Source organism: Nannospalax galili, unplaced genomic scaffold (assembly GCF_000622305.1).
Source record: "Nannospalax galili isolate Female #2095 unplaced genomic scaffold, S.galili_v1.0 scaffold372, whole genome shotgun sequence".
In the NCBI taxonomy this organism is placed as follows: domain Eukaryota; kingdom Metazoa; phylum Chordata; class Mammalia; order Rodentia; family Spalacidae; genus Nannospalax; species Nannospalax galili.
Genome location: NW_008332089.1, coordinates 1,247,671 through 1,259,634, shown reverse-complemented (window position 1 = coordinate 1,259,634; position 11,964 = coordinate 1,247,671). Strand labels below are relative to the sequence as shown.

General features: G+C 37.6%; 1 protein-coding gene across 5 annotated transcripts in view; it reads left to right on the top strand.

The window, feature by feature from the left end:
• The window catches only part of Qki (QKI, KH domain containing RNA binding), an 88,951-nt gene extending 77,815 nt beyond the window's left edge, over positions 1 to 11,136 (top strand). Inside the window, exons 4-7 of one of the 5 annotated variants that reach the window (XM_008827203.3) lie at positions 111 to 198; positions 1,368 to 1,643; positions 4,318 to 4,392; positions 8,063 to 11,136. In XM_008827203.3, coding sequence (XP_008825425.2) covers positions 111 to 198; positions 1,368 to 1,643; positions 4,318 to 4,392; positions 8,063 to 8,079 — 456 coding nt within the window. In that variant the 3' untranslated portion in view covers positions 8,080 to 11,136. Of the gene's footprint in view, positions 1 to 110; positions 199 to 1,343; positions 1,644 to 2,334; positions 2,744 to 3,556; positions 7,443 to 8,062 lie in introns of those variants that run through there. The other 4 variants (XM_029560675.1, XM_029560677.1, XM_029560678.1 and 1 more) reach the window with 4 other exon arrangements.
• Positions 11,137 to 11,964: the final 828 nt, after the last annotated feature.

The following is an 11,964-nucleotide window of genomic DNA, read 5'->3' as shown; positions in this document are numbered from 1 at the left end:
CACGGGTGCACTTACCTACATGCAGGCAATACACGCATATACATAAAAAATTAAGAATAATAATAATAAATATAAAACAAACACTCACTGTTTCTGTCTCCCACATACAGGCAGAAGGAGAAGACAGCCTGAAGAAGATGCAGCTGATGGAGCTGGCGATTCTGAACGGCACCTACAGAGATGCCAACATTAAATCACGTAAGAATGAGCCTGAGGCCCAGGGCTGTAGTGGTTTTGTCTGCAATTATACTACTTAATGTGGGACTGAAATCCCCATTTTTAATGCTTCAGTGAATTGTCTGCCAGCATATCAAGTTTGGGGTGTAAACTTACTCTTCTGGTGAAGGGTTTCAAGAAATGCTGTGTTTATTAACTGTAATATTAAAGCTTCAAGCATATTTTGTTACATTTATGCAAAAAATAAAAATTTTAAAAAGCTTATTTCGAGAATTTCTAAAAGAAATGGCCTTCTGTTGGGTCCTCTGTCCCCTGCTTGCCCTGCATGTGTCCACCCCAAAGCTCCTCCCAGTGAGTTCACAGAGATCTGTGGGCAGTGACTGGTTTCAGTCTTAACGTTCTCCCTTTTTGGTACATATTAAGAAAATAGCTTTTTGTAGTGAAAGTGAAAGGATATAAAATTTGTAGTTTGAGACAACCTAAAGTGTACATGCCATTTATATTAATTTTTTAAGAAATACAATTTTAAAGTTCTAGTCAACATTCCTAAACATACGCACACAGTAAGTTTAGCAGTAATTACTTTATAAATGATTGGTTTTTGTTTACTCCTTAGTAGTCATGAATCTAGAAATAGGACTGTTTTCTGTATTGCTTTCCTTAGGAAGTAGTTCCTAAGTGTGCTGGAAACATACTCACCTGGCTTAATTCAGTGAGCTTTTCTTTAACTTGAAACTGAAGTTACACTTCAGAAATGTGCCAAGACTGTGTTTCTGTGGACTCCCTTCATTTATTCATTTATTTATTTATTTTTTGGTAACATCTTTTAATCCAAGTAGTTTCTTGTGTTTTTGCGTGGACTTTTAGTCTGTCAGACCCTTAAGCAGATATATCGAAGATGAGCCATATAACATTTTGATGGTCTTGTTTTCTCAGTGGTTTTTAAGAAATGTTCACACATTCATTGGTTCTAATCACATTGGGAGAGGGAAGCTGATTGCATTTGATTGTTGTGCTTTGGCATTTTTGTGTGATCATCGCATGTACTAATGATTTCCTTTTATTTTTCCCTGTCCTGCTTTTCCTTTTCTTGTCCCGCTCCTCTCACGTTCCCGTGTCTTACTGCTCTCCCTGTACTTCTCTCTAAATTTCTTTGCTTACTGTAGCAGCCCTTGCCTTTTCTCTTGCAGCCACTGCCCAGGCTGCTCCAAGGATCATCACTGGGCCTGCGCCTGTCCTCCCACCAGCTGCTTTGCGCACACCGACGCCAGCTGGCCCTACCATAATGCCTTTGATCAGACAAATACAGACCGCTGTCATGCCAAACGGAACTCCTCACCCAACTGCTGCAATAGTCCCTCCAGGGCCTGAGGCTGGGTTAATCTACACCCCCTATGAGTACCCCTACACGTTGGCACCAGCTACATCAATCCTTGAGTACCCTATTGAACCCAGTGGTGTATTAGGTAAGTGCTGTTCCAGTACTAGGTGGTTAATGCCTTCTTCAGAAGTTGTTTTGCCCCAGGCTTTGAGATAATTTTTATCAGTTTTAGAGAAGCGGTTTAGTTTCTAGCAGGAAAGATTGAAAACTAAATCTGTTTGTATTTCAGCTCCTCACAAGGGCTCTCTTGCAAGGTAGCTGTACCCTCATCTGCCTTGATTCACTTTGGTACCTCAGATTCACTCTGGGCAAACTTACCGTATACATTCTTGCACAGGTAATACTTGTGCTGCTCGATATTCCTGGAGTTCCTGGGCTTTATTACATCCCGTCCCTTTGTCTTCATGGCGTTGGCAGCCCTCACTCCAGAGTTAGCTTCTGCTCTCTCGTGGACGCATTTTAAGGATCTGTTATTATATTTTGAGATTTAAAAATTTTCCATCACTGTTAGGTGTTTGGATGTTTATGATCACTTAAAATGGGGTGCAGTTAAGAGTTGCAGTCTTAAGGTTTTTCAGTTTGTGTCTTTTAAGTACAAATTAACATGACTGCTACTCTGTAATTTCAGTGGTTCATTATGGACTAGGTGAGCACATACTGAGTGACTAAATGCAGTCATGCTGGAGACAGAGATGAAAGTCATATAAGCGCATGGTTTTACATGAACAAAAAGTGATATTCTTGGAAAAGACATTACCAATGCCTTTTTTTTATAGAGTGGATTGAAATGCCAGTCATGCCTGACATTCCAGCCCATTGACTTGCTGGAGGAAGGACTAGAGCTCAGCAGCTGCTTAACAGGACCCGGCACTGTGGGGGCTGTGTTCTGTGCTGCCCACTGCTTTACCAGACAGAATTTTGAAACACGCCCCCTGCCCCATTGTATATGACCTTGGTGCTGCATGCTGTTGACTTTTAGGACTTTGGTCTTTTAAGGTCCCTGCCCCCAGCTTAATACTGATTTGAAAAATTTGAAAATCTTTAATTAACCTGGACATTAAGATTGAAACTTGAAAATTCATTGTTCATTTAAAGAAAGCCACGGCGCTCTGTATGTTATCTGTGTGTGTGCATGCACTCAGGTGCCTTTTGTTTTATGAACAAATACATTTTGTTGTACATGTTTTCTGTCTAAATCGTTGTATAAAATAATTATAGGTCAGAATTATACCACAGAAATGTCGGTGAGAGGCTGTGTTCTGCTGCCCATTTCTTGAAGCATTTTTAAAAATAACATGTAACCTGTAACCTTAAAGTTTTCCTTTCTATTAATACTCTGTCCTGTGGCCCCGTGCATGCTCCTACCCTAGAACTCCTCTCTGCTGCACCCACAGCATCTGCTCCTGAGGAGTCAGGACTCTTGACTTCCTGGAGGCCTGGGGCGCTCAGCTGCCAGCTGCTTCCCCCGCACTGTCAGAGCTCAGCTTCCAGCTCTGCCATAGGGTTTGTGCTCTTAGTGTTAACCATCCTACGGTTTGGAGATGGCAGGAAAGAGGCACTGCTTTCGATTAGACTGCTCACTGTCGAGCTTTGGTTGGTTGGTTGGTTGGTTAGGAAATTTATAAATATGAAAACTAGCAAAATGAAGAGCAAAACATGCAGATACCCAGTTAGCACTTTGAAGGTTTCTGTTAATGAGTGCTAAGTAAGAAAACACTCTTGTGATCAGTTATTTCTTGCTTTGCCACCTGAGCAGTAAAACACTAGATTGGCCCTTTGGAGAATGGAGGGAATTATTTCAAATTGCCAAGTTACAGTTAATTTGCACACAGATAACATGCATGATTAATGTATCGAGTCTCACATTAAATTATTTTAAAATAAGCAGTGCCCTTCAAAACAGATGCAGACATGTGTGTTGGTGGTAGTGAGGAGATTGGTGTCCGCATCAAATCTTCATTGATGACTAATTTTTAATTCCCTTCCTTTTATCTTTAGGTATGGCTTTCCCAACGAAAGGCTAAGAATTCAAGAACGGTCTTAACTGAACCCTCATCAGATCTGAATTTAACAAATGCTTAGTCTCAGCAGCCTCGAGGAAAAGCTTAGCCTAGCAGTCAGTGACTTACTTGCACTTTTGCACATAGATACAAAGTAAAATTATGTTACTGATTTGGTTTAGTCTGTTGATCCTACAAAGTGACAGTAATTTATAACAGTGTATAGTAGTATACTGACTGCTAAGTGTACTATACTGTTCGCTTTACTAATCACCTAATTCATTGCAGTTCATACTTAATGACTCAAAGTTTAAAACCACAATCTGTAGGCTTTAAAAGTTGCTTTTAAACCTTTTTTACATAATAAACTCTGGAAGTTAAGGTTAGCAAATAATTGTCAGTATTAAACGTGGCATTATTTAAGTAGTCCTGCTGCAAGAAAGGCACTTCAGTGAATATGTGACTAGTAAAGCTCAAATGCGATTGGTTCCAGTAGAGTCTATGACATGCTGTAACTTGGGGATTGTAAATGAATGGGTAAAGTCGGTTAAGGCCAACCTGTTTGAAATGAATGCAATATTAATAGATGCATATATACATGACATACTGCAGTTAATTTTAAAACTACTGTGCCTTAACATGTTTCTTAAACTTTTGTAGTAAATGAACATTTGAAAACCATTTTGATAAACCTGCTGTTAATGTTTTTTTCCTCATGTATGTTTTCTAACTTTGTCTTGGTAATTGCAATTTAACTAGGTGCGGTGGCTACTAAAGTTCGAAGGCACGATATGCGTGTCCATCCTTACCAAAGGATTGTGACCGCAGACCGAGGTTAGTTTAGTTCTGCAGTTCTTGTTTATAAGAAATGCGTTGGGTGTCCATAAAATTGCAACACCACACCTGATGGAAAATGTGACTGTTTACCTGAACACCATTTCTTTTCTTTGCTAAATTCATTTTAATAATTGACACATTTAGTTTTGTTTTCTTTGGGGGGGATTGACTTTTTCCCCCTCCCTTTGTATTTTAATTTATTAAATCTTCTATTATATACTATGATTTGTTCTACTAAAACGTAAACTTGGGGAACCATTAAATTTTTGCATTCCCTTAGCTGTTTTTTAGTAACAGTTTTTGCTAAAATTTACCTTAATTGTTCTGAAAATTGGGGTTGGTATTGCAAAGTGAATTGAACGGATGGTGCTTTAATGAGAGAAGTAAAGGAGTTTCGCTTCCTGTCTAATTTGGAGAGAACTGAAGATCTCGTTTCCATTTTCTTTCTAATAAGACATTGAGCCGCTGTATACATAGGCACATGTGTCCAGTGCCTAGCGGAGATCAGCAAAGTTGGGACTGTGAAGATAGCTTTCATATAGGTGGACATTTTTTTTTACAAATTAGAGAAATGAGTTCCCTCTTAATCCTTTATTCTCTTGCCAAAATGGATCCTTTGATTTTTGTCATTTGCTGCTAAAATATAGCCTGAAGGTAAACGTCTCTGAAGCTCTGTGGTGTAAGAGATCCAGCTGTCTGGATCTCCTTTCTGACTGACCTGTGACTGGAAAATAAGTCTTCATTTTTCTCCTTTTATTATTTGTGACTTGTGTCCTGTATATGCCCTTAGACCCATTTTTAAATTATTTATGCTTATTTGAGGAGTAGTGATTTCGGTTTATTGACATTGAATTGTTTTCTAAGTTTTTTTTGTTGCAAAATAGGAACCCCCAGCATGATAGAAAAGGACCTAGCTTGCTTGACATGGTTGCCCTTGGATACTCATTATAAACACTGGACACAGCTGGTTTCTATATTAGAAACAAAATAGTCCCTTTCAAGAGGGACTGATGATATTTATTTGATAGCACATACAATGAAAGCATCCTAATGACGTTTAGTGAACGCATACATGTGTGTAGTTATTCATCGAACAAAATGGATTCCAGACTGGTCAGTATCCATGAAGATAGTATTCCTTACAATGTGTCAACCATTGTGTATTAGAAAGTCCCCTAGAGATGGGGAAATTGGATGGAGGAAGGCCACTTTAGATTTAAGGAAAGTGGGCAATCCCATAAATAATCTTGAGGCTGTGTCATACTGCTAATGTCCAAATAATTCTCCTACAGAGTACTTTGAAGTGGTTTTTCCTTTTAAGTTTTCTTGCCCTTTGTGCCTCATTTGAGGAGATGTCCTCTAATTTTATTTTTAACGGTGATTATTTCTTACTTTATGCTCCAGTGCCTTCAAACTGTTAAACATATTAGACCAAGGTTTTATTTTATCTGGAAAAGGAAACACATTCCATGCATGGCTCTTTTGTAGTTGTGTTTATTGTGATTAGTTCTCACTTTTTATTAAAAATACAATGTCAGCAAACCGAAATGCCTTTTTAAAATTAAAGAAGCAGATTATTTGTATACTTACCTTATGCACTCATTGGGTCTAAGGGAGATGACTGAAGTCGTTCACTTAAATTATTTTATGATACTACTGTTTTCTCTATTTTTTTAATTAAAAAATCCTTCAAAGAGATTATTAGCATTCATATGATGCAAAGAAACAGCCCAAGGGGGTATACCCATGTGATTGTGTATGAGCTAGAGTAGTTAGTCACAAGGTTCACAGATAGCTAGTTGCTTACTAAAACTCCACCTCTGTACCTATTTCAAAACTGAATTTGAAACTTAAGACCAACTGACTTTTTAATTGTAATGAACTATAAATGATTTTGCACAGCTGACATACCTTTAAGTACCGTTAGGAAGCCAGGGCTTGGCAGAGGATGTGTTCCAGGAGTGCTGAGTGTGGCGGCTTGCCTTGTTACATATCCCACATTGAAACGTGATCACAAGTTTTTCTGAGTAATGATTTGACCAGAATCATTACTTACACAATTTAAGATTTTGGAGCAGCATTTTTTATTTTAAATAAGATTCTAATTCTTTTTTAAGAAATTCAGGGAAGATTTGGTCACACTGAAGATACAGTATTTTTGTAGTATTTATAAACTGTCCTAAGTGATAGAATAGAGAAAGCATTTTTGTCATATGATGGTAAATAAGTCCATTATGTAAACATTTAAACCCTATGACATCACACCGACTGGGTTTGATTGATGAAGGGGCGTAGACTCTGATGCACTGAACATCTTTTCATTCACATCTCCTCTGCCTTAGTCACAATGGCAACAGTACAGAGAATTCTGTCAAACCTCAGAATATAGTAGAAATAATTAAGCTGTTGAATGAGTCTTAAAGATCATACTACTGTTAAGTGGACCAAGTTTGGAGCAGAATGTGGCAGGCTGGCTAAGGAGCTGCTCAAGGACATGGGAACGGGAACTTTTCCACTTGAGAACTACTTTATGTTTCACTGTAATTTTTTAAAGTTTTTTTTTTGTTGTTCTTTTTGTTATTTTGCAAAAGAAAATAGTATTTACAGGTGGCTTCTTTTAAAATATAAAATATAAAGCAGGAATGTATATGAAATGTCAGATTTTATTGTATTTGCAGAGTATTAGCTTTGAAATTGAATAAAGAAAGCTGTTTGTAGTTTTAAAATGCCTTATTGGTATCAATTAGAAATCTCTTCTATTTTTTGATGTACTTAGAGCTCTTTGAGGTATAGAATTTTAAATGGCAGGATTTTACAGTGTTTACATTTACATGCAAGTGCATTTTATAAGTGTTCTATATGTGTAAAATAGTATTTTCAACTGGAAAGTGTTGGCCAGTGCAAAAGGCCTGGCCTTCTTCTGGTTCCCATGATGTTGCCTACACTGCTAGACCACAGTATTGCTTTGTATCATGAGGCCAAGAAATTCCATGTTGTTTGTAAATAGAATAATGAAAAAGCAATAAACATTTATTGAATAAAAGAAACTTTGTTTGGCCCAGAGTTTATGTTAAACCAAATTATTTGTAGAATTTTAAATTCCTTCAGATTCATTTCTGTTAATCATCAATTATTAATAATCACATCCATCATTAATAGTTGCTTTATTGCTTGCATCTGAGAGAATACTAATGCTTGACAGCAGTCAGGTCACAGCGACCGACTGGTCAGAGCTCCGTAGACCAGATCTATCCATTGTTGTTCTCCGATTTCCTTCATTGACTGCTACTAACTATTAGTTGTTAGTTGTATTTTATTTCTATTTTCTCTGTTAACCAGTTGGGTTTGGGTTTTTTGTTTGTTTGTTTGTTTTCCTTTTTTCTTTTGGTGGTTTGTTTTGTTTGGGGGGTTTTAGGGGGTATTTTGGGGGGGTTGTGATTTTTGTGGGAGTGGGCTCCTCCATTTGTTCAAATCATGATATGACATTGTCATGATTTTTATTGTATTCTGTAGATGGTGTCAATCAGTTTGTCAGAATTAAACATGCTTTTTTTTATTAGTTGTGATTAGTTTTTCATGTTGTCATTAAGCCGTCACTAGCTGAAACTAATCTCTTCTCTATCTTTTCTTTTCTTTTTTTGTTTTGTTTTTGTTTCTAACCACCCAGCCGCCACCGGCAACTAACCTATGACCTTCTGACCTCTGAACTCTTCACCCAATGATGACCTGACCATGCCTGCCTGCTGATCAGTTAACTGGTAATCGCCTTTGCTTGCCTGTCGTCAGTGCAGCGAGCTGAGGCATTGTCCGTTCGTCTTACCATCTAACCAAACAAAAGACAAAGAAATTGTTGTCCTCCAACTCAGCTTTTTGTTTTTCCCTTGTTTGGGTGAAAGTGGTTCTAGAACCTGCACTGAATAGTAGTAAAGCAATAAGGCCCAGTCCATCCCGCAGCACTGATCATCTTTCAATGTCCCACCCCAAGCGAACGGTAAGAAGGCCTCTCTGAGAAGGGGAGACAGATGGCCCTAACTACTCATGACAGAGGCAGTTACTGTGAGAGACTTCCAGGAATCTTTTCCTGCTCATAGCGAAGTCAAAGCTCTCTGAATGTACTGTGTGATGATACATCATGCATGAACCTTCGGTCAGGGATATCATTGGTGAAGTGATTTCAAAAAGTATTCAAAATTTGATACGCTGTTTAGTCACTACAGTGCCCTCAGAGGGCAAAACTTGCAGCCTTTTTTTATATTGCCTGCCAAAATTTGAAGTATTAGAACAAAGTGTGCCATGAGAGAAAAATTTAACAAGGAGTTTTGAAAAGTAATGCAAAGTACAAAACTGCAACGCTATTTTTAAAGAGATGAGTATCTGAGTTAAATTTCCAAATCTTATTTTACACCACCTTAAGAAATATTTGAGAACAAGGTACATGCATTATGTGTCACGTTACTGGGCAAACTGTTGAAATATTTTTTTTAAACCTCCCTGTATAGAAAAAATCATTAAGGATGTAAAAGCCATGCTTGCCTATTTGCTGTATACATGTAATGAAATTGTAGATAAAGTGTAGTGCATTGAAACAAATGAACAAAAGTAGATACTTTTACTATACAAGGGTGCTGGTGCAGAAAAAATATATATATTTTTGGAAATGTAGCATTTTATACTTTCAAGTGTTATAAAAAAAAGAAAAAGAACAAAGAAACCCTTTATTTCATTAAATGATTTTTTCTGGTGGTTGTCAAGAAACAAAAGACCAAAAGAGCCTTTTTGTCTTTTCTTTTTTATTTTTAAGTATTGGAATAAGTATAAAGAAAAGAAAGTGCCTTATTTTCCTTCATGGTCATTTTGTCAAGTGTCTTGTAAGATCAGCTCCTCCCTCAGAATAAAAGTTAATGCATGCTCCTCAGTCGCCCAGTACGTGCAGGAGGGTAGAGGGGAGATAGAGGAGTTGGTGGCTTGAATTGTTTGGTTTGTGCCACGTTATCTTGATGCAAATTTGCCAAATCTGATACTGTGAAAAATTTGATACCTTTTCTAATGTCTGACTAGTAAATTTTAGAGCATCATTCATTTACAAATCATAATGGAGTATTTTTGGTTATTGCAGTCTTCAGTGTTAGCCCAAAAGATTCTGAGGGTAAAAAATTATGTAAGATCTGAGCATCAGTTTACAGACAAAATTAGAGCTTTATTTTGTTTGAAGAGGGAGACATTGGTTTTTTTTCCTTATTAATTGGAGAAAATAGTATACCTAGCAAACTTTCACAAAAATGAACCTTTGTAATTTTTCATTCTAGAAAAAGGGTTAAGTGACCCAAATTGAATCAGACTTTGCCATACTAGATATCTTATGTAGTCCATCTCTGCTGGCTCTAGTGACCTTAGTAAACATTCCTGAACACACCTTTTTTGTCCCCTTTTTTAACTTAAAAAAATCAGGAAGACTAGCATTGTGCATATAAATGTTCAACTACATTTGAGTTTCATCTCCCAATTTCTTGTGAAGTTCAGTTTTGTAGTTGAAGCAATTTGTGTGCAAATCCTGCATTTAAACACTTGAGTGGATTCATCATTACCTGGTCAGTACCAGACGTGGCAAATCTCAAGGGACAGTGGACTCCTAACTCACCAACTCAAGCTCTCTTCCACGCCGTCATGGCTTCACAGTCAGGGTCAGCAGGAAGCTGGGCGGCACCGTCGTGGTGACCTCTGCGTTATTCTGTCTCACTTGGAACAGTTTTCAGTTTATTTACTATGCAATAGACAGTCATTGTTTCCTACTCCGCTAGCTTTGGTTTAATGGGCCACTGCTTTGTCCATTACACAGACAGATGTTTTGATCTCTTTACGACATAGGCTGTGCCATTTTGATTCGTAACTTTGGTTGGTTGGTTGAATAAATTTGCGACACTCAAACACTTGAGGTGACAGTGTAGAACAGCACCAGTATTTGATCCAGTTTCATCTCAGCTGTGTTATACCTGGACATTTTAGATGTTTATCAAAGGTCTTTTATGGGGAAGAAAGTAAATGTATGAAACAATAAATGTGTGACATTTATGAGTAATGTTGGCTCTGAACAAACTTTTGAAAACTTAGTTGACAACGTTTTGGATCAACTGAAAAAAAAAAAGCATGACTTTTGAAATCTCTGAATGCCTTGGTTCTCAGTATTATCACTCTTTGAATTTTTTTCTTATTAAAGTATGTAGTTTTTAAGACTTTTTTCCTGACAGTATTATGTAATTTTTTAGCTTGGGTAGATGGGAGTGTCGTTTGTATGTTACCGTACAGCTGACATGTATTTTTTGTCTATTCTTTATTATCTTAGTAGTCTCATGCTATGTATGTACCATAACCAACCTATTGCCTATGAGAAACATGTAAGATAATGTATTTACAGCCATTGTTACAAGTTTATAATGTATTTTTCTATCTTGTTTTATATGTATGTTATATAACATTCAAAAAGAATTTTTTTCTTGATTGAGAAAAGGATACAAAATGCAAAATCCACAATTTTGATAACTGAAAATTGCCAATTGTTTTGCAGTACTTTATTATATTGGGTGTTCTGTCTTCCTTGGGCTTTTAGTTAGCTAATGAATGCATACATTAGACACTTCTGGGTTTTAGTTGGGATTTTACATAGCTTGCATTTTAATTCTTCGGTTCTTTGCTGTTTCTATTAACCCATAGCATTATTTTAATAAATGTTACAATACCAACCTACTAACTCTGGACTATGTCTGTTTATTAACCTTTATGTGTTTAATTAAAATAAACAAATAAAGAAAAAAGAATGTAAACTCTTGAGTTCCTGGACTAACCCTGAAGAAAGTGACCACAGATAACAGTGGGGTTTGTTTTCTGTTGTCAGCTCACAGTTGTGCACAGTACCGGTGAGATGCCTTTGGTTACTCTGGCCTCTGACCTTGGAGTGTAGGTGCAGTAGAGAAGGGAACAGCGTCTGTTTGCGGCGTTCTCCTGGTTGTGTCACTTGCCTTTCAGCCTCTGCGTTACTAATTCCACACTTTATTTTTCCTGCTCCAAAATAATCACTGTCTGCTCACAGTATAGAGTCCACAAATTTATTACAATGATAATGCCTTGAGAAACCAGTTTGATTCGTTGTTGAGCCATTTATTTTCATTTCTACGAGTGGGTCATTTTATGGTCAGCCGTAAAGCAGAGAATCGTTTCCATGTAAAACATTCCACCTGTGTAGCCAGCCCGCCCCTGTCAGGCAACCCCAGAGGCCAGCCAGGCTGCTGCTCTTGGCACTCACAGGTGAACAGGGAGGGCTGGGGCTTTGCCCCTCCAGCCTTCAGTATGTGGTGGCACTTCCTTCCTGTGGCTTTTCCCTCACACACTTCCAAACCCACCTGTGAATTTGGGGACTGGCATTTGAAAAGTTATGTGTGATTAATTTATAGTGTGTAGATAAGTTCAGGGTGCCCCTTCGTGTCTTCGTGCTTGATGTGGCTGCAGTCTGTGTAAACGGACCTCGGATTATAACTTCCTAAACACATCAGCATGTTTTCATGTCACAGAATGTCT